A 22884-nucleotide genomic window follows, 5' to 3' on the forward strand; every position below is an offset into this window, starting at 1 on the left:
GAACTCCCACACCCATTCATTTGGCTTAGAAGTGGCTAGGCGACAGCAATTCGGCAAGTGAGTTCATGCACCTGTGTGGGTGAACCTATGACTGTTAGCCCTTCACATGTTAGTGACTTTTCTTAAGGTAATCTGATTTCCTCCTACACAAAGCAAAACACTCATTAAAGGAATTGTCCAAACATCCCACATCGGGTCCCTACTTAAAAAAGTCTAGACACTCAGCAAGGCCTTCCCAGATAAAAACAGGATATTTACACAACCGTTTTATATATATACAGTATATTATAAGATGCTCCAGAAGTAAGATACAGCCCAATCGTGTGCCCAGTGCGAAAAACGTGATACAAATTTGACCTCTCAAACATGCACAACTAGCTTATTATAAATTAAAAAACACCCAACTTTTTCTTTAAAATAAAGAGGGGAAACAGTGCATCTTATAATTAAGAGAACATGCTATTATTTTATTTCCAAGAATAATGTGACACGAGGGTTTAACTCTTGTCTACACAAGAGCCTGGCTACTTGACATTGGTACTGTCCAAATGGATGTGTGCATCAATAACGGCGTGGAGAGGAGAGAACGAAGGAGCTGGTTGGGGGAGAGCGCTGAGGTTAGGGGCAAGGGTCGCGAGCGTCAATCCTCATTGCTTACCTAATCACGCCGTCAAAAGGTTACGTGTTAGAGAGCAGGGTGCCACGGAGGTTTTAAAAATTGGGCCATTTGTCACCATTACTGCTGTGTGCCCACATGTCTGTCGCCAAATTACCAGAGGATAAAAAAAGGATGGAATGGTGCTTTCCCTCCATCACAAAAAGACCGAACGGTTAAAACTCAACACACCCGCAACACAACCACGGAAAACATTTAGGTCAAAAGCCAAGATTGCCCAGTGGTGGAAAATTGTAAATAATTAGAGTATTCATTTGTAAAAACCTCCAGGCCATAGAGAAACGAGATAAAATGATGCAGCCCAATGTGGTAGAGCAAATTAATTGGGAATCAATGTGGCAAAGGCTGGATCTGGCAATTTAAAAAAAAACTACAAATACTACACATCACAGAAGTTACATTTAAAAATATAGATTTTAAAAATATCTTTATTTAAATTACACTAAATAAATTTGGTATCGTCCGAATAATTTTAGCCATGCATGAAATTCAACCACTGACAAATGTCGTAGGCATATGCCGTACAAGGCTTCGTACGATTCAACGCATTGTTTTAAACGAACGAGAAAAATTGCACCGCACCCCGATGTTTTTTTTATCCCAGACGCAAAAACATCAACGGCGGTGAGCGCGACATTACGCATGCGGTAGCTGCTTAGCGGCAAGAGGTAAAGGACCTTTTGTTGCTCATCTCTGCAATCCATAATACGGGGCCATGGATACACACATTGGGCGGAGCTTGCTATGGCTCATTACGGTCCTCCGATCTAGGGCTCTTGCATGTCTGTCTGTGGCACTTGATCCAGCTGCATGAGCTGCAGAAACCAGAAACCACTGCACACCGACCGCCCTGGCGCATCTCTGGTGTAACTTTTGCATCCCTATAGCAATGGGAATCTGGCTAGTGCAGCTAAAGAGCAGTGGAGCAGCAGCAGAGACCGGTGGTAGGGAGTTTGGGGGGGGGGGGGAGTACGCCGAGTCAGCAATAGTGAAAAGGGGGTGTTGTGCTACCATTGACGGCAAACAAAATAATCCTGGGTTACTGTACTATGTGCGTGCGTTCAAATCTCAATCACAGGGCACTTTGTCACAGTGCGTGCTGGGTGCGTGGCTTGTGTGCCGGCGTGGGCGTATGGTGTGTGCGTGCTTGCGCTATGTTCTTGCTATGCGTTGTTGTGCATATAGTGTTGGTCTATCACAACGCCCCTCCCCCACACGCCCATCACTCTTCTCCCTTCCCCCACCACAGCCGCATGCTACTCCCCCACAGACGCACAGACCCCCCGCCCCCACTCCTGCACCCCCCCCCTCCTGCACCCCCCCCCCCAACAGGTCTAGCCACGGCCGTCTGGCCCTGGGTCTCTGTGAGCCCTGCTCGCACAGACTGGGAAACCCCTTCTTGTGCGTCTGGTCCGTGGGTTAATTTGATTGGAAAGACTTAAATTCCCCTCCATCGCACATGTCCTTCCAAACGTGGCTGATGCAGGATTTAGCATCATTTTTTCTCCCTTTTTACACGTACGTGGCACACCTGTAAAGTTAAGGCCACGCATGAGAGCTTGACAGCTCTTTATAATTTCATAGGTAAATATTTTTTAATTGGTTCATAACCATTTCATATAAAGGCCTGCAGGGGGTTAAGCTAATTTGATTCATGACAAGTGGTGGATTGCTAATAATACTCGCGAGTGCTAATTGACCGTGTGCGCAGGTAGAAAATTGAAAACAACAGGCCCGAGAACACTGCGACCACACAAAGCACATGCGATACATTTTCACATGATACTCGATTTAATAACAGTCTGGCTCACTATTTTCTGTGCATGAAAAGACTTTGTCTCTGCCAGACTCCCAGCGGGTCTTTCATCCCCCAAACGCTCGCCTAGCTGTACACGAGCAGTTCGTATCAGCGCGGCATTAACCCCTTTAACAGTGGCACAAATGCTTTTTCTTGTTTTACTGTCGCAAACGTTTACCACACGGCACCAAGGGTTAATTGTGAAAAATTAATTTAGCCCCCCGTGTTTACGTAACGCAAATGGTTAGTGTGGAAGAAGCACAGTCCACTGTGTCGTGAACGCAGGTTACATAACCTCTGCAGGGAAAGCTCTGAAAACGTACTAACCCTGTTAGGCACGTTTTAAACGAATGCATTCTCACATTCAGAGGGATCGTATCTTAACTCAGATTTGATGCGCGCAAAGATTTATCATAGCTTTTTCTATCACGCCAGGTGCAATCGGTAGTGAACACCTTGGGTTATGCACTCTCTTAAAATTACCACTGCCTGCCATGCCTGGGTTTGGGGGGGGAAATAACCACAGACTTTTGACAAACCACTCGAGCTCTAGCCAACTAGAAACGAGAACTGCGGGTGAACGTGTCACAGTGACTTCGTGTTCCATTGAGCATTAAGGCGATGATCATCTCATTAAGCCCTGACACAGTGGCAGAATTTCCACGTTCGCATGGTGAGGGCGATTACATTCACAGGACAACCAATGTCGACTTCCCTCACGAAACGGTACCCGTTTTATGATACACAAAAGGATTGGATACATCAACCCTCAACCAGGATTTAAACTTGAAACATTCCAATTGCGAGCCTCTAGATCTACCGCTGAGACACCTGGCTTGTGTGTGTAATCCATGGCAATGGAATGAAAAGGGCCAATCTGAAAATGAGAAGTCGGCACTGAGAACTGACAGGCGGCATTTGTGTCTGCGCGACCACTGCGTATATCTCCGTCGCATCGCTGACTTACCCAATCAATTCTCACGCAGATTTTTATCTGCTGTGCTAAATGATACCGCCTGTCACTCTTTTTATCTGCTGAACCCTTCTTCTCTCACACGAGTTCCCCACCCCCCTCTCTCAGTGTGCAAGCCGAGCTGTGAGATGCGGCACACAGCTTGTTCAGTCAGTCGTACGAATAATGGAGAAAGGTGAGCCAATCGGTGAGCAAGACAGTGTTTAACAAAGCAGAAAACGACCCGTGACATAACAGTTCCTCAGTATTTACAAATCTCAGCAGGGCAGGACAGCACTAAGAAAATCATGGAATCTGAATTCAACTGGCAAATCTTTGACACGTCTTCATTGGCAATGATCACCAACCATGGAATGAAATGCCACGTGATGAAAACCAAGTAGAACACACACACAGATATGCCAGCCGACAATTGCACGTGAGTTGCCACACACCAGCCAGTTACTCGATGCAGCTTTTGACATACCAGGTCCAGATTTTTTTCTTTTGCGAATATGAAAAGCAACTGCCTATTTGGTGCCAAAGTGTATGACATGCACGCATTCATATGCACAAAGACAACTGCTAACAAAACATCTGACAAACGAGAAGGGATAGATATTTGGAAAACAGGTCCCAAAAAAACTCACTCAACCCTCAACTGGTGCCACACAAGATACCATTTTTTCAATTAAACTACTCAATCATAAGCGATATTTTTAAATTGGCCTCACAATTTAAAAAAATGCTTTAAAACAAATGGGCATGAATATGTGAGCAGATAAATCACCAGCAAATACTGAAATATTAAATAGTGCGGCAAACAGTCGTCTTTTTTGGCAAAACCAGAAAAGAAAACAGCAGTCAATGAAAGAAGAAATGTAAAAAAAATATTCAAAAAGGGAAAAAAAAAATCAACCGGGCAACGTGCCTGCATGAGGAAGTCTAGTAACTTCCATGGCACCTAAGCGCTGCCATTAATATCCAGGGGGGTGAAAGGTTGCACACAGGCACACGCGTAGGAACACATGCATCTAGGCACGCACGCACGCTCCCTCGCATAATGCCGCTGGCACCGTGCCAGGCTTGCGGCAGCCAACGGGAGGCAGCCAGGAGACCCACGCAGCTCAGTCACCTGACCCTGCCCCAGCCACACGCAATCGCCGCAGGAAAAAAAAGGGGTTGGTCTCAGAGGGTTGGATGGTTGGGGGAAGATTGGGGGATATCTGGGGGCGGAGTTGTTGTGGGGGGGTGGCGGGCAAGCAGAGTGGGGGGGGAGGGAAGAGACGGCTGGTAGCAAGGGAAGGGTGAGGGGGGAGGGGCGGGGGTACAGAAATGCAGGCCCTCGTATGACAGCACCAGCAAGATGGCATCAGCTCACGTCAGCAATCACTTCCTGAACCAAATCCCTCCTACTTCTCACCGCTGTACAAGGCGATTTTTTTTTCTGTGTGCGTGCGTGTACAGGCGTTCTGGCTACAGGCAAAGGTGGCCATGTTGAACACGCCGGACAAAAGCAATGGGCTGAAGAAGGCACGCAGGGGGTGCCAAGGGTTATATTAATTTCAGTTGCTTCGCCTATTCGTAATTTTAAAAAAAATGGGGGGGGGGGGGGGTATTTTTATTTATTTTAATAGCATTTTCTGAGCGAGGATGCAGAATACCGGAGCGCCAGAGGGCATTTAAATAAGATTCCACATCACGACCTAATTATGCAGATCTTTTAACATCTCTGAAAATGGCCGCATATTCTCAGTTCCCTCCACCTCAACTACAACCGTGCCAACTGACTCAAACTATGGGTGACGTGCCACAATTTTTTTGCACAAATTTTTTTTTGGGGGGGGGGGGCGCGGTTTAAATAAATTAAAAAGTCCCAAACTGGATATTGTACAGATTTACCTCTGTGTGAATACAGTAATAAAGGAGCTGCATTGGTTTTTATTACAGAAGCCAAGGAATGCTTGGGGAGGAAAGAGGTTGAATGTTGACACATTACCTGGTGAAATAATAAGTGCATGTCACATATAAGAGACCATGAAAGTTTTCCAATAGATTTTTAAAAATTCATTTGACACATTTTCAAAGCATGTCTCTGTGACGTTATCTGTTTGACCCCCTATCTGATTAATTTATACAATAAAAAACAGTACGTATTAAATATAACCACGAGAATGTGTTTTACCATGTGAAAACGATGTGAATGTGGGCGGAAAAGTCTAAAAACTATCTTCGAGCTTCAGTTTTTTAAATATATTTGTTTTGCTTTAGAAAATAATTCGACCCATCACTGCACAAATATCACCCACACTAAGAGTTATACTCGGTTTTTACACAATTACATAGAAAAAGTGGCACATTTTCTACAAATTTGGGAGTCCATTTTTGCAGATTATGTTCAACGTTAACTTTTTACGATTTTCATCAAAAGCTGAAGAATTACATATCCAAAGCAAATTTTCTCACGAGCTCTGATAAAGAAAACAAGTTTTTCTATTAAGATTTCGGAACATCTCTGCATTCAGAAGATGCATTGCACAAGTGCAAATACATGTTTTGAGCTCTACTTCAAATGTATCTAAGACAATTGTCTTTTTCAGCATGCAAAAGCTGAAACATAAAAATGTTGAATTGTGAGGTAAGCGACAAAAATAATACATCGAATCCCACAATTATGGCTTAAATAAAACATTTAATGATTACAAATGGAGTCATTAATATGAGAAATGTAGACTTTTAACCTCAGAATAAATTTCCCACAATTCTTGTACAGGTTACACTCATTGGGCTCTCTACAAAAGCATAAGATGTCAATAAAAAAACAAGGAAATTTGAAAACTATATCTGAACCGAATGAAATTTAACATCGTCTTACATGTATGAGACACGTCTAGATTCACACAAATTGCACTGCAGATAACGCCGTCATCAGAACCAATTTGAACAAAAAAAGAATTCCACACCTAATTTTACACATCTTGCTCGCGTTATTTTATCGACATATGCAGAAGATACGCGACGACTATGGTGGCAATTGTGAAGTACTTCAAGTGATTGTGCTGGGATGTTGGACAACCTAGCAAATGGATTTTTATTTCAATTCACCTTGCTTAAGTGGAGTTTTACCCCCACTCAGGTCCTCCTAAGGCAAACATTGCGGAGCACAGAGGACAATTCGCCACCGCATTCGAAAATGGGGGGACGAAAAAGTGATAACGCACAACAAATGCAAATTCAAAGAGAAAAAGCTTAAGCACTCCGGTACACAACCCCCTCTCTGGGTTGTCACACGTTCCAACTAAGCAATTTAAATTGTAATGGGATCACAAGCACAGCACTTTCTTGTGTAGTCCATATAGTAGTCTACATAATGGGATTTTCCAGGGTGATCTCTTTTCCAGGCACGTAACAAAAGGTAAATTGAAATGGACTCGAGTTCACATTTTTTCACCGCACTACTTTAATGCCGGTGTTAAACTTTTTAACATTGGCAATGAATACTAAAAGCAGCAAGCAAGATTTCTCGGTCAAAAAAAAGTGGAAAAATGAATGAGCTATCCTATGTTATCACCGCTGACTAATGGAATGCAATCTGAAGTTAAATAAAACTTCCCATCGGGTCTGCGATCCTTGAATATGTCAACCGGAGGTTTTTAACAGATACTGTGTTTTGAATATGGAAGCTGTCACGGTGTAATCGTTCACACACATGACCTGCAATCCAGAGGTCACCAGTTCGATTCCATCTCCCAGCACAACAGTTGAAACAATGTGGGAAATTTATTAACTCCTCCCTCGTCACCTCTATCCACCCATAAGTTATAAAAGGGTACACCGGTTAGTCAATCAGCAGGTCACGACCAGTGGGGTGACGTCTGGGCAACTCCCACCTCTCCCAAGCAGTCTGGCCAAACGTGGAAGAGTAGGCCAACATCTCCTTTAGAAGGGCTCTTTCGAGCTCTAGCTCGCCGAGGACCTCCCACCAGCAGTTCAGTGAACAAGCCAATGCAGTACTGCACTTTACCTTTCTACCACTTATTTAGCTGCTGTGCGGATATAGCGGGGTACGTGGATATAGCGGGGTACGTGGATATAGCGGGGTACGTGGATATAGCGGGGTACGTCGATATAGCGGTGTACGTGGATATAGCGGGGTACGTGGATATAGCGGGGTACGTGGATATAGCGGGGTACGTGGATATAGCGGGGTACGTGGATATAGCGGGGTACGTGGATATAGCGGGGTACGTGGATATAGCGGTGTACGTGCACAGCGCTGCGGGGCTTGATTACTTGCGTGCTTGTCGGCGAGCGAGATGAGGTTGCTCGAGATGTCTCTCCGGCGATAGAAGCATACCACTTTCGCTTCCACGTTCCCATTTGCAGTCTGTGCAGAAAGGGAAATTACAGAAGGGCAATGACATTGTCATTATAACAATGGAGTTCACTCAAAGTGCCAATTCAGGACCACAGAGCTTGGGCAATTGTTGGCGGCAGTTCTGGATGCCTTCCCGCTCGTCTGAGGTTTCCAGCGCGTCCGTGTAAAAACCGTGTTCATTACAAAATCTGCAGAATTTTGAGATATGAGCATAAATAACGTGATATATGTGTTAAAAAAAGATGTATTCTTATTATTTTCAACTGATATTGTTGCACACTTTCCCCGACACACATGAAGCTTGGTTTAACACGTAGACTTTCGCAACCAATATCATCCATAATAGAGGTTTTTGGGTTCGATCGAGTAAATATATAAATGTGTCGTTAAAACCCGCCACCACCGGACACAGCCAACTAGTAAGAGTTGTCACATAAATAGAACATGCCAATTCGTCACTAGTACAGCACACCAACAGCCAGATTAAGCTAGTTGTAATTACTGGCGAAACGTCGTACTCACTTTTGTAAATGTTGTGGCTTGGCTCTCCAACACACCGGTGTGCTGTACTCGTGACGAATTGGCCACGTTCTGTTTACGTGACAAGTCTTACTAGTTGGCTGTGTCGGGTGGTGGCGGGTTTTAACGACACATTTATATATTTACGCGTTCTAACTCAAAAACCTCTATTATGAACACATGAAGCTTATCACAAGGGGGTAAATTTTAGGGTTTGGATTTTTTTTCATTTACCAGCCTAAGGCTCCTGTTAGCAATGGTGACACCACCACAGAATATAACAAAGACTACTTAATGCTGGCTGGAACAGCAGGGTTAATTCTTACATAAATCAGTTATGATCTATGCATTGCTGGATGAAGGCCTCCCATCACGCCATTGCAACACGACAATTCATCTCGCTCACATAGAGCGGTTGAGCTCATCCCTCCTGCCAACCATGGTGGTTGCTTTCTCAGGCGTATTTCCCTCCTTCAGCTGCTATTCCATCACTAATCTTGTCCATCGGTCATGATCCCTGGTCGTGATGTGGCCTAACCCAAGCCTACTTTTCTTCACAGTTAAGCAGAGACAGTTTGGGCATGGCATACCACAGAGCCACTAGCAAAAAAAAAAGCAAGCACAACTGTCTCATCCTCCAAGCCACTTTGATAGCATTTTTGCCAATATCAAACGGAAGCAAAAATATATAACAACGCTATTTCAGTTTCCTTAACCTTTTCATCAAGGCTGGCCTTCAGGTACTGTAAGAAAATAAGTTGACTACATATCACTTTAACACCCTGTACAAACACACTCACAATGCTTCAACAGCCCAGACAGGGTAGTTAAAAGAGAATACAGTATATTTAAGCATATTTTAAACAAAACGTGCTCGTAAACTCCCCCACATGTATCCCCAGGCAGACAAGAGAAGAGGAGAAACACCTAATTATTTGTCCTGCAGGAAATGTATGAACCCTATTTTTTTAAGCTCTTTGCCCACAATCCATCCTGGTAGATCAGCAGTGGAGCGAGCGGCTCACAATCGAAAGGCTGAGAGTTCAAATCCCTGTTTCGGGTTGACTGTCAATCATTCCTTTGCATTCACAAAAAAAGTGATTGCCCTATGGATAAACTTTCCCCCGCCTTAAGAATATGGAATATCCACTCTCGACTCAGGGCTGTAAAAAAAGAGAGGAGCACCACCTCATTGCTCATTTGAGCAGGAAATCACTTTGGCTTGCTCACTGCTCGTTACAATAGTCCAGCAATGAGATTAATACAAGCCAACACTGCCTTGCAGAATGGGCTCCACAGCTAATTGAAATTTCATGCACTGGAGACTCTAGAGGTACAGAAGTAGAGCAGTGTTTTTTTACCAGTACCCTGCGAATAACTGATCCTACCTCGTAAACATAATCCAATCTTTCTCAGGACTTAATATTAACACATGCTACCAATTGCTGTGTCGACATTCCATGATGATCAGAAAATATGCAGTGGAAAATAAAAGGATGTCATAAAACATACGAGGGAATGTCTTGGCCTTAATATAAATCCTCATCCTCCTCTGATGCTACTCTGATCCAACCAATATGCAATTTGTATTTTGCAAAGCAAAATGTTATACATTTGTCTTAATTTCTCAACTCACTGCCGTGGTGTAATGGGCTAGCACACTGGACTTGCAATCCAGAGGTCACGGATTCAATTCGATTTCCCAACAGGGCAGATTAAACAATTGCGTAAGTTTCTTTAATCCCCCCCCCCACTCATCTCTGTCAACCCAGCAGTATAAATGGGTACACCACAGTTAGTCAATTGGCAGCTTGCTGTGATCGGGGTAAAGAGTTGGTATTTACAAACCTCCAATGTCTCACCAGCACGGAAGGGCAGATGAAATACACTCTATAGGGTCTCTATAGAGCTCCTTTTAGTGGAAGCTCATTCGACCAGCAAGTGGCATGAGCAAGCAATTGCAGGGCTGCACCTTAACTTTTAATAATTTATTGAACAGCTTTCAAACTAAAAAATCTAAAAAATCATCTGGGGGGTGGGGGGTGGATAAATAAGCAGGAAGTTCTTTCCACTTGAAACAAGGCAGCAGTGGACTCTGCGGTAAGAAAAGTTTGTAAATGGCTGTCATATTTTCAATCCGCATGTTCGGCTGACGGTACCAGTAACATTACGACGCAGGTCAAGGCACTGTCACCTATACCTCAACATCAGCCTACCAATTCAACCACCCCAAAACGAACCAACGCGAGAAATCATTTCCCAGTGCGTGGAAACCACGTGGAACCATGATGGTTTTCACGGGTCCACTAAAATCGTCCACGATGAAAACAGTTTGCAGTCCCCCACATGATGGGACAATGCAGTTTAAGGTGGCAAACATCCTGCATAACTAATTCACATTTGTGTTTGTCCATCCGTGAGATATTGTATCAGTGGCAACACTCACAAGCATATTGTTTGTCAGAGAGAAAAGTAGAGGCTCATTATGACCAGAAGGGACCAGGAACCTACAGTATTGATGAGGAGTTAGGTAAGACATAACCTTGACAATGGTCAAAAACAACCATGACAAACATTTTCACCATGCCAATATTAGCGTTTGAGACATTTCTAAAGTTGTGGCTACGTTTGCAAAATAAATACAAATCTGAGTCACTTGTGGGGGACAAATGTAATCTTTTTGGGAGATTATAACCATTTTCACAGGCATTTGTCTAATACCATGCACACACAACTTTGTGACCAGGTGAGAGCCCATTAAAATAAAGTATTTTTGCAAGGTAGACCTGGGAATGCCAGATCCGAATAAATCCTTATGACCATCACTAATATACCACTTTATCAAAGCCTCCTGATATTGTTTAGTATTCACCCTCTCTGTAGTGGTATGCGTTTCTCCTAATAGCTACTGGGCATGCAACGAATCATCGATTAATATTGATCCTTTCACTCACGATACGTGCGTTGAATTGAGCATGTCACAATCAATTATTCAAATTCATGCAAATGATATGCGGTTGCATTTTGGGATAACTAAGTGCACAAACATGTATAAACGAGACTGAAAAGGCATTATTCCAAATGAGATGATAAAAATACGTTTTTTTTTATAATCAATTCTAGACTCGATTCGTTCCATGCCCACTGGCTAAAACCAACCAATGTGACACTGACAGTTTATGGTGTCTCAATTTGGTGTCATTGCAAAACATTTTCATAACAGCATTTCGAGGCAAGGCACAACAATATATAACAATGTATACTTAGTGAAAGCACGAAAGCCACACAAGTGAGATAATACCGGACTTTTACGTATTACGGCACAGACTGTAATTGTATTAACAACACTGAGGAGGACACGTTACTTAATTCTCTAAATAGTCACTTCAGGCAAGGTGGTACAATCGGGCAGCGATGATTTCATGGCAGCAGCCCTTTCACCGTCCAGGAACTCATTACCTTGTTAAGTTCCTCTATTCTTCGTATTAAGTAGGGGTTGCTTGATGAGTTTTCAAAGAAGACATAGTCTGAAAGTAGACAGAGTAACGAGCAATGTTTATGTCATTAAATGCACAGGTTCCATAATCGTTACACTGCGTTAGGAGCCCGGTGACATGGTTTCGATTCCTAACCAAGGAAAACATCAGTGGAAAGTTATACGTGAACCTACTCCTGGGTTTCCCTCAGATTACACGGTAATAATAATTTACAGCTGTTCATCAAATCAAAGAAGAACACCTCCCCACACCATGTGTATTTCACCATAATTCACCGGTCTTGATAGTGGAGATTGGTGACGTGGGATAACCCAGGTTCAGTTCAGATATTATTTAACCACTGATGTTATCCATGGCAGGCAGAAATCGTACTCCAGTAGCCAGATTCCGAGCGCAGTGAGTTCATCACTGCGCCACCACTTCCCACCCCTTAGATGCGTACCTGGTGCGATGTTTAAACATAGGAGCATCTTTTCTTTCCGTGTTAAGTATTGTACACCCTTGAACACAATATTGCACATTCATTTGCAGCGTTAATTGTTACTACAGTACTAAAATACGCAACGAGTACTACTTTTCTATAGTAGGGCAAGGTGGGTTGCACACCAGTACTCCAGTGCTCAGGGGTTGGTGGATCACATAAATCTGTGAAACTCCCAAACACTATGGACTGCTAAGTGGACAGGATATGGCAGTATACAGCAAGTAGGTTCATGAACCCATTCATATGGATTTCTGTGTATTATCCCCGTGCATGTGTGGTAGATGTTTTCTGGGTAATCCTGTTTCCTTCTCCACAAGCAAAATTCTCATTAAAAAGGGAATTAACCAAATGTATAAATTCACAGCCCTCCTGCAAAAAAGGCCTTGAGACTCAATGAGATTTTCCTGGATAAATAAATGACAATTATTGCACTGTATTGTCATCGTTTATGTGCGGTTGCCAAGTGAAAGCCATTGTGGAATTTTACATAACGCTTACAGTGCGGCAGACGTTTAATGGCATCGTGTATGTGTGGTGGTGGCGACGGGTCGTGTGTGTGTCTGTGGGTTCTTTTAATCCAAAACTTTTATCAGGAATAAACTGCGGCATTTTGTGTTTTGTAGGAATTAGGGATACGTGGATGCTGTTGCCACCGATGCTGTGTAAAGCCATGAAGATGAAGATGCCGGCACAAAGCGTTCACACACACGCCTACATATTAAACAGGGCACGGTGCGGGTAATGACCAACAGCCGACACCACGGTCTCGCCATTATTGTTTTCGGGTTTTTTTTTTCCTTGACACGATCTACGCTCTGCAAAATCCCGCAGCACAATTAAGCCAATGCGACACGAACACGACCCGCGGTTAACACGCACATAGACACACACACACTCTCCAATCACATTGAGAGGTTTGCTAACAAGAGAAGGAAGGTAATGACGGTGATGATAACCATAGCGTAATGATAATAAAAGACATGAGGAACCCACCCACACACACGTACACGGGTATGGCATGAGGAAAACGAAAGGAAAAAAACACACACAAGTGTGGCGGCCGCCTCGCTCGGGACGCGGACCCAGCGAGTAGGGGTATTGTCGAGATCGATCCCTGGGGTTCGGGACTCGGTAAGAACACTGTCGAGGAAGGATCCCTGGGACTCGGGATTCAGGAGGGCACTGCCTGTGACAGATCCCTGGGACTCAGGACTAAATGAGGACATTGTCGAGGACAGATCCCCTGGGACTCGGGACTCAGGGAGGGCATCGTCTGGCACTCGGTGAGGGGCACTGTCTGGGACATGATTCCGGGGACTCAGGATTCAGTGAGCGGCATTGTCTTTGATAAACTGAGAAAATTTGAGGATAATGTCTAAGAAGAAGAAAAACCCCTAGGACTTGGGAGAGAGCATTATCAGGGATTAGCTCCGTAGACTCGGTGAAGCATGTATGGCACAGACCCTTGAGATCAGGGAAGGGTGCTGCCTAGAACGATTACTGGGACACACAGGACTCTGTAAGAACACTGACTGGGACAGGTCCGTGATAGTCAGAAAGCAGTGAGGGCATTGTCTAAAATTAGTTCCTTATATTTCCAGTGACAGATAGTTGGGGCTTCGATCTCATTTAGAAAATTGTCTGACAGACCCCTGAGACCCAAGATACAATCAGGACAATATCTGGGATAAAGAGACCCCCCCCCCCCCAATCAGGGAAGAGTAATGTCTAGGCCTCCTGAGACTCGGGACTCGTTAAGGGCACTGCCCTGGACAAATGCCTGTGACCGAGGGAGAACAATGTGCAGGACAACTGCTGGGACTCGGAACCCAGCAAGATCGTTGTCCGGACCAGGCCGCTGGAAATCAGAACTCAGTGGAGCATTGTCGGAACTCAGGAGGGCAATGCCAGGACTGACCCTTTGGATTAGAAGAGTGCATTATCTGAGAAAGAACTTTAAGACTTAGAACTCGGTGAGAACTTGATCTGGGACAGATTCCGACAATCAAAAGAAGTCGTTTAGAAATAACTCTTAGTCTCGGAACTCCATAAGAGCATTGTTCAGGACATATCCCAAGGACCAATGTAAAGAATTTCCCCGGACATATTCCTGTGTATACGGTACTAAGGAGACAACTGCATGTGGCAGATCGCTGGTACCAGGTGACAGCATGATCCGGAAAAGATCCCGGGACTCAGTGAGGGAATTTTCCAAGAATATCCCTGAGACTTAAGGAGCGGACATTGCTCAGAAAAAAATCGCTTGGTAGGCAATGCCCGGGACTGAATGCCCGGAGGTCATCGCCTGCGACAAAGACAAAACCAAATGCTAGCCTGGCATGCGAGGCGGCATTAAACCAGGCGACCCAGGAGACTTAGGAGACGTCAGCCCCCGGCCGCCCCGGGTCGACGGGACGTGCCCGCATAAGGCGACAAGAACCACGCACACCCTAACAACCTACTTTGTATTGTTACAGCACCGTGTGTGTGCTGCACGCTGTGTACTGTTTATGCATGTACAAATTCACATTTGCATACAAAGTGACATACCTAAACATAAAACATGCACCTAATGTGGAACGAAGCACACACATGTAACGTGTAAAAAAAATACCACAGCTATTCTTTACATGCAATACACAAAATATGGGGTGGTCGCTAAATCTATAACCCCCCCTTCACCTCTTCTGAGTCAATGAAGGTTTTAAGACAAGGGTAGAGTGACTTCCCGCCCACACACAAACACGTATGCGAGCGAATTCTTGGCATGCACGACAGCACAAAGGGACATCCATTAGCGTGCACGTGTGCACCTCCGCGTGGTGCACGTGTACTCACTGTACATACTGTACAGGGGGAACTACACGGTAGGCCACTGTGCTTGTGCACGTGCACACGGGACAGACGCACGAATGGTCACAGCGCATACTGTAAATACTGTACACGTTGCATAACAGTGTGACGCCATGGGTGTACAGTTGAGCCGTGTGCTCTGCGTGCCGCGTGTGTTGTGCGTGTCTGCAATAAACCGGCGAGATGATGCAGATGCACACGTGTGTATTGCCCCATGTGCGTGGCATGGCATGCACCGCACATGTGGTGTACACGCTATATTGTGTACACTAGGATAACACAGAGGGGCTATTGTGTAAGGACGCGTGTAAACAAGCACTTGTTTTATGTCGTGGGAGTACGAGCTTGCAGTATGTTTGTTGTGCACGTGTCCTTGTCAATGAGTCTACTGTTGGATGAGGACTTCCCCACACCGTGCGGTGGCGTGGGAGGTTCTGTTGACCATACTTCACCAAGCTGGTGTTTTAAAAGGTGTAAATATAGATACTGTGGTCGGTTTGCTCTGGTGTGCGCGCGTGTTACACCATACACGTGCTAAGTCGTGATGCATGAACATGCGACACATTTAAAGGCAACACACGAAGCTCGTAACCAATACATAATACACATGCATGCATGACATTTAGTACAAACTACACACGTAACAAATGACACGTGCATGTAAGATTCATATAAGACACACCTAACAAGCAACATGAAATATACGCATGACACACAACATATAAAAGCTAAACTTAGCATGTAATATGAAACAGAACACCTACCGTGAACAGAACGAATAAAACATGCACTTAAGGTATGCCAAACAACACAAAATGTAACATAAAACATGTAACACGCGTAATATAAAACATGCATGTAACATAAACCAAAGTACTTTACATTCACTATCTAACATAAATCACGTAACGTAACACATAAAACACACTTCACGTGACACGCTTACTTAAACGTGACGGTTAACACATAAAACACACACTTAACATGAAACGTTAAGTGACTTAACACACAAAACACACACTTAACACATAAAACACGCACTTTAAGCTTAGAAAACACACTTAACATTTAACACTTAAGGTAAATTACTTAACACGTAAAACACACACAGACTTCACACATACAATACGCACGCGTCAGACTAAAAACTGGCGGAGTCTCACTTTCATTGATCAACTCCTTCCTATTCACTCACTCTTCACTCATTAAATAGTTCAATTGCGTTTAATTCATCGCTCTACATGCAGCGTGACTCGTTTCTCTGGACACTTAGCACCCACCAACTTACTCTTCTTAACTCAATCATTACTCTTCACCATTTCTTAACCACTGCAATAGAGTACTCACCATTAACGCTACAATATTGCAACTCTTCACCGTCTGCCCAGAGTGTAGAATCTAACTTCACTCGCCCCCTCGGTCTCACACTTTACCCACCAACACCACTGCCGACAAAGTATCCCTTAATAGTCAATTGTTATAACTCTTCATCAAAGACGTGTCATCACTACTTACCTTACTGTAGGTACCAACTTCAAGCAAGTCTTCGCCAACAACCTTACTACTCTGCAACACTTAATTCGCCTCACACTTCACCGCTGTACCAACCCACTTCGTCGTCACTTCTCCAATCTTCACATTGCTCGCTCATTAACACTCCTTGCACCCTTACTCTTCACTCACTTCTAACACTTCACTCCTTCTTGCCATTCACACTACCACTCCCTTACTATTCACTCCGTGCTAATCCTTAATCTTTACAACGCAGTTGTGTCCCCACTCTACTCTTCCTCAATCACTCCTCACTCGTTAACCACCTCACTCCGCCAAGATGTCCTCCTCACTACTGACCCAAAGTCATCCCATATCCTCACCACTCTCATGTTACTTCCTCACCTGGCCACTCGCTTTACTCACCAATCTGCAACAACACTCCCAGCATCCTCACCGCTTTACTACCCACCTCTTCTCGCACTCCCATCACTCCATCCTCCCCTTCACTCGTGACACCACTCATCATCGCTCTAACTTCCCCGCTTACTCTTCATCACGTACCACCACTCTTCACTCCCCTCACCTCTTTTTATTCCTATTGCACACACATTCCTCTTCACCACTCCTCACCACCACTCCTCCTCACCACCACCACTCACCTCCCACCCGGTACATGTTCGCAGCCATTGCGGTTGGGCAGGTTCCTCCACTTGGAAGGCGGCGATGTCAATTCGTTCTCCAATTTTCCAGGAGTTAGCCGAAGTAGTGACTCTTCCCCGCGTCTTGGCGAATCTTCTATATTGTTTATAGATTAATATACGTGAATTGTAATCTTATCTTCCCTCAACACCTCGTGAGGCGGCGGCGTCGTAACGTTCAACACTTTAACACGCCCGTCAAGTCGATTCACTCAATGCGCTCTTCTTCTCCTTGCTATCTTCATTATCAGTCCTCAACAATTATTAATATTATAATTCAGTTTTATTCCTTATTAATCTCTCGGAAGCGCTGGAGGGGAGGGGGAGAGGGGAGGAGGGTGGAGGAGGGGGTCTCCTCTGATGGAAAGGTGGCAACACGCGATTCAAACGCATTTTAAATACTACATTTTTTTAAGACGTAACAAAAACTAAACTGGAAAAAAAACCACTACAGTTCCCTCACGGAAATTATAATCCGCGGTTAATTAGTGAAAAATTAATTAAGTAAAAAATAAAAAGCGGGAAGCGAGCGACGCGCGCGCGCGACGGCGAGAGGCAGCGCGAGGCGAAGTGAGGGGTGGGGGCCGCTGTGGGGGGTGAGGGGCGGAGGCACAGGGGAACGGGGGTGGGGGGGGGGAGAGAATAAGGGGCGGGGCGAGAGGCAGAGTGAGGGGCGGAGGCACAGGGGAACGGGGGTGGGGGGGGGGAATAAGGGGCGGGGCGAGAGGCAGAGTGAGGGGCGGAGTGTGATGGAGGATGAGAGGGAGGGGCGCGGGGGGCGGAGGGTAGTCGGCCCGAGGGGGCAGGGGGGGAAGAAGTCGACACGAATCGATTCGCCGTATATAGGAATCGAAGAATCGTAACAATTCTCTATGCATCGATTACGAAATCGATGTTTGCTGTGCTGTGCCTGACTTCGCTTGTCGTCCCAATAAAGATTAATCAATTAATTGTCACACTTTCGGTGCACGACTCCATTCGCAATTAGAATTTTTTTTCACCTTAATAGTCGTGTTTATATAAGATACAACGTTAGAAATATATAGCGTATTTAGTGGTGTAAATCGGCACTACGATACTTTGTAATGTCAAGATATAACGAAGAGACGTAATCAATTAATATAACGCAAATCGATTACTAAATCGCAGTTGACAAAATCGATTTAAAATTGAGCCTCAGCTCTTAACCCCACATTCCGGCAATATATATCCCTTAACAACCTTATCGGTCGAAATGACCTATTTATAAAACACGTGAGATTCGATTAATTCGTCGCAATTCTCGTACGTGATTGGAATCGATGAATCGTTCTACCACCACTGGGCGCGCGGGCTTCCTCCGCGCCCCCCCCCCATCGTGACGTCACGCTCATTATCCCCGCCTTACGTCCCCCCCTCCTTCCGCAGCCCTCCCCCCACCCCACTTTATTAGCCCCCGCCTATCGCCCACATGAGCTCCGCCCCTCTATCGGTGACCCCGCCCCTTGCCCCTAACCCCCCCCCACACACACAAGACACAGACAAAGATCCCCCGTATAGTCTTTAACAGACTGGAGCAAGTGCTGTTAGCGAGCACCTCTGAAGACCGGCACGGTACAGCATCACAGTGGGTGGCCAGCACCACGCCCGTCCGCATTTGTCTCCCTTGGTGGCGATGTTTACACACCGCACCAGGTACTCATCTGATGCTGAGTCGACCTAGGGGAAGCCCAGTACCGGTTAAGATTATAATCGTCACTGCTGTGTGTTGACCGTGAGCGGGGAATCGAACCCGGCTGGCACGGGTTCGTAGTGCAGTGCGCTAACCGCTACAAAGACAAAGATCCCCCGTATATCCTTAACAGACTGTAGGGGCAAGTGCTGTTAGCGACCTACACTCCCCCCCCACACACTCAGACACACACATCGTGCCCAGCCCGTACAATCCCCCATGTACAACAGCCTCGCGTAATGTATTGATTTAAATGGGAAATAATGAAGAGGAAAGAAATACTGGCTATTTTATTATTTGTCCTTTTCTACATTTGTTGTTTGTGTTTGTGTGCGTCTCTCCGTCTCTCTCTCTCTCTGTCTCATCGCGAGAGAGACGAGATGTCTCCGGCTGATTTGGCTTTTGCAGGGATCCTAATGATGCTCCTGCAACTGATTGTATTTGCTGATTTTAAATGGTGATAAGTGCTGCTGATGATGGTGGTGATGGTAGTGCGCTGATGAGGCTGCTGCTGATGATGGTAGGGCTGCTGATGATGATAAGTGCTAATTGCGACAGTGCTGATGATAATCACGAGTGCTGCTATGATGCCCGATGCCCGTGCATCATAGCCCTGCTGCTCATGTTGATGATGCTGTTACTGACGCTGCTGCTATCGTTGCTGATCACGATAGTCGTGCTGTTTCTCCTATTATGATGATGATGCTATGATGATGGTCATAGTTCCGATGCTGATGATGGTCACGGAGATGGTGCTGATGATGATGGTGCTGACAATGCTGACGATAGGGATAGTTCTGTTGGCGCAACTGATTCCGGTGACGATGAGCGTTGTGGTGGTGCTTGCTGCTGGCTGATGATGATGATGGTAGCGCCGCTCCTGCTGGTTTTACTTCTTTGGAACATTACTTATTAATCCAGGAGAGACCTACACGCATCCAGGAGTCCGAAGACTCATTTTCAGGAGGGCCCTGCTGCTGCTACTACTACATTGGTTTATTTATTTATTTTTAAACATGTTTTCGACCCAATTGATAACGACAAGTGTTCAACACCATTCGCTATACACGTGAGCGGAGCAGAAAACCCTCCTCTCACGTGTATAGTGCGAGGGGGCAACACCCTATCCCCGTACAGATGGATTACACAGATCGCGATGAGTCCACTTGCTGTGCCGCCTTCTACCTGGCGAGCCAGGGGTATGGAACCTCCTGGAGGCCCACGGGAGGCGAGTTTCTCAACCCATCTGTGTGCGGTGATCCACAACAAATTTCGCCGCTGCCCCCACTCTGCTGGATGATCACAGCCCCCCCCCCCCTTGTGAAGCCATTGCGCTCAACCTTGAACATTGCGAGTGCAACCCCGATGAAGAATCGGGAGGAGCTGGAGTTGAAAAGAACTCACGAACAAAACACCTCGTGAAAGACTCAGAAGATCCCCCCCTCCTCCCTGGGTTTGATCTTCCGCGAAGCTCGTGGTCTATCCTACACCGCATCCAGGTGCGGATACCCGGTGCACAAATGGAACGTTAAAAAACTCTCCAGCAGTGCGACTGTGGTCATCCAGAAGCGATCGTACAGCGTATAACGAACGCAAATGCCCTGTGTCCACCAATACGAAGGAGACATCGACGTCGATACACTCCGCCGCTCGTGACGAGGTTATTTGACTTGACCACCTGGATATGAAAGTGTAGTTGTTGTTGTTGTCGCTCTGCATCGACATCAGCAGCCATACGGAAGAGGAACGAAGACAGTCCGTGTGCGGCAGAGGCATGGTCTCCGCCTTACACAACACAATAGGAATTTGCATAAAGTCTTAAAAGGAAAGTGCACCTCAAGACACCGTGCTATACTTAACGGCAGCAGTACAGCCCTTGATTAATCCACTGCTGGATGGAGACTCCCCCTCCCACTCCCCATGTCGTGTCCGCGGTCATTCATTCTTTGACCATACTTCACCACGCTAGTCCGTAACCGGTTGAAGATGGGATGAGGGGGGGTGGGGGGCAGGATCGGTTCAGATATCACTCGCCGACGATGTTAGCCGTGACCGGGAACTGAACTCTGGTTCGCCGGGTTCGGAGTGCAATGCGCGAAACCAGTAAACCACCGCTCCACTCCCATTACACAACTGCTGATGTGACACGTACCACGCGTCTTCCTTGGGTACGTGTGGGTGCAGCGGTGGCGTCGCGTTTAGGAACCTGGCCACCAGAGTTCGATTTCCGCTCACGGCCAACACCGGCAACGATTATCTGAACTGGTCCGGGGCCTCCTCTAGGTCGACTCAAATCTCAAATGAGTACCTGGTACTCTGTGTAAACATCGCTACTTGGGATATGACAAAAGCGGTTGGGCGTGGTTCTGGCCACCCAACCCTGCGTGTTCCATTTCGGTCATCACAGGTGCTCGCTTAACACTTGAATAGATTGGCGGTAGCCCGGGTCACCGCAAAATATTGGTGGGCCGGGCATAGTTTGAGGTTTTTTTTTCTGGGAGCTTCGCTGGTACTACCCTGTCCTGCCGGAGGGCGACGCTGGGAGCGATGATGATGACGACGATGTCGATCCCGCCAGCACGACCATGACCGCCGGCCGTACCGAGAGAGCGCCTGGTGCGCCATTGCCTCCGAGTGGTCTCGCTCCCAAAGACAAGGGGGTGGCCGCCCCCGTAAGAAGCAGAACGTGCTGGGGAATGACCAGACCAGCATCCTGATGTACTTTCACAACAAGCAATAAACAGCCGTTGCCACGCACAAATCCCCAGCAGCCACCCTTGTTTATGGTGTGTTTTGCGTGGTTTTTTTTATTTCCATATTTGGCGTGCGTATCGGGCTCAGTGACATCTCCCGTCTTCATAGGCCTTCTGGTTTCGGAGTTATGGAGGTTTTGGCACCCCCGTGTCACAATGATGACCCGGGTCACCGCCATTCGATTCACTTGTCCCAGCAGTGTGTTAAGGCTACACGGGGGGACCTTTATCTTTGTATATCCGTGTACGTGTGACCCTTGCGACAAGTGCGTGTAAAGACGCTACGAGGGATCTTTGTCTTGTGTGACTTTGAAGGTGCGCGCGCGCGTCTTTGTGTTGGGAGCGGTAGCGTAGTGGTTAGCGCGCGGCGCTTACGACCCCCTGCGACCCGAGTTCGATTCCTGCTCGCGGTCACCCAACGCCGATGACGATTATATACTGAACCGGTGCTGGGCCTCCGGCTATGTCGACTCAGTCTCATCTCCAATTGCCACGCAAGGGCAATAAATGATGAGACAGTTGCAGGGTTTAATTTTACCTCTCAGCTGTCCGGAGCAGAGCTCCGGAAAAAAAAACCCCTCCCCATCTCCCCTCCTACCTCCTCCACCCTCCCCCCACTTGAGGGGAGGAGGAGGAAGGTTGCGGGGGCCCTGGGAAATATTGCATAGAATATGAAGACCTGGTACGGTGAGACAAAGGCGGACGTGGTAAACAGACAGCACCACAGACAATAAGGAAGATTCCGCGTATACAGCCTTTAACAGGCTGTTGGGGCGAGTGCTGTTAACGAGCAGCTATGAAGGCCGGCACGGCACACGAGGGGGCGGGTGAATCTAGCAACACGTCCGACCGCCTTTATCTCCCCAGTGCTGATGTGTACACATGTTTACACATCAGCGCCAGGTATTCATTTAAGGCCGAGTTGACCGAGGGGAGTCCCATGACCGGTACAGATAATGGTCACCGGTGCTGTGCCGTCAGCGGGAATCGTACTCGGGTCGCCGGGTTTGTAACGTAGCGCGCTAACCGCTCCTTGACTGCGACAATAAAGAGAGACACACGATATTCACA

At 46.3% G+C, this 22884-nt stretch overlaps 1 protein-coding gene across 6 annotated transcripts in view; it reads right to left on the bottom strand.

Moving 5' to 3' along the window:
* Window positions 1-17935, bottom strand: part of LOC116947294 (metastasis-associated protein MTA1-like) — a 67726-nt gene extending 49791 nt beyond the window's left edge. For 3 of the 6 annotated variants that reach the window (XM_032962853.2, XM_032962852.2, XM_032962851.2), the window contains exons 1-3: window positions 17311-17935; window positions 11783-11850; window positions 7720-7813 (exon numbers count right to left, since the gene is read on the bottom strand). In XM_032962853.2, the coding sequence (XP_032818744.2) occupies window positions 7720-7813; window positions 11783-11850; window positions 17311-17338 (190 nt within the window). In that variant the 5' untranslated portion in view covers window positions 17339-17935. Of the gene's footprint in view, window positions 1-7719; window positions 7814-11782; window positions 11851-16672; window positions 17274-17310 lie in introns of those variants that run through there. The other 3 variants (XM_032962855.2, XM_032962854.2, XM_076070505.1) reach the window with 2 other exon arrangements.
* Window positions 17936-22884: the final 4949 nt, after the last annotated feature.

The sequence above is a fragment of the Petromyzon marinus genome, chromosome 29 (genome assembly GCF_048934315.1).
Source record: "Petromyzon marinus isolate PM22_M1 ecotype Great Lakes invasive population chromosome 29, UKy_Petmar_22M1.pri1.0, whole genome shotgun sequence".
Lineage (NCBI taxonomy): Eukaryota > Metazoa > Chordata > Hyperoartia > Petromyzontiformes > Petromyzontidae > Petromyzon > Petromyzon marinus.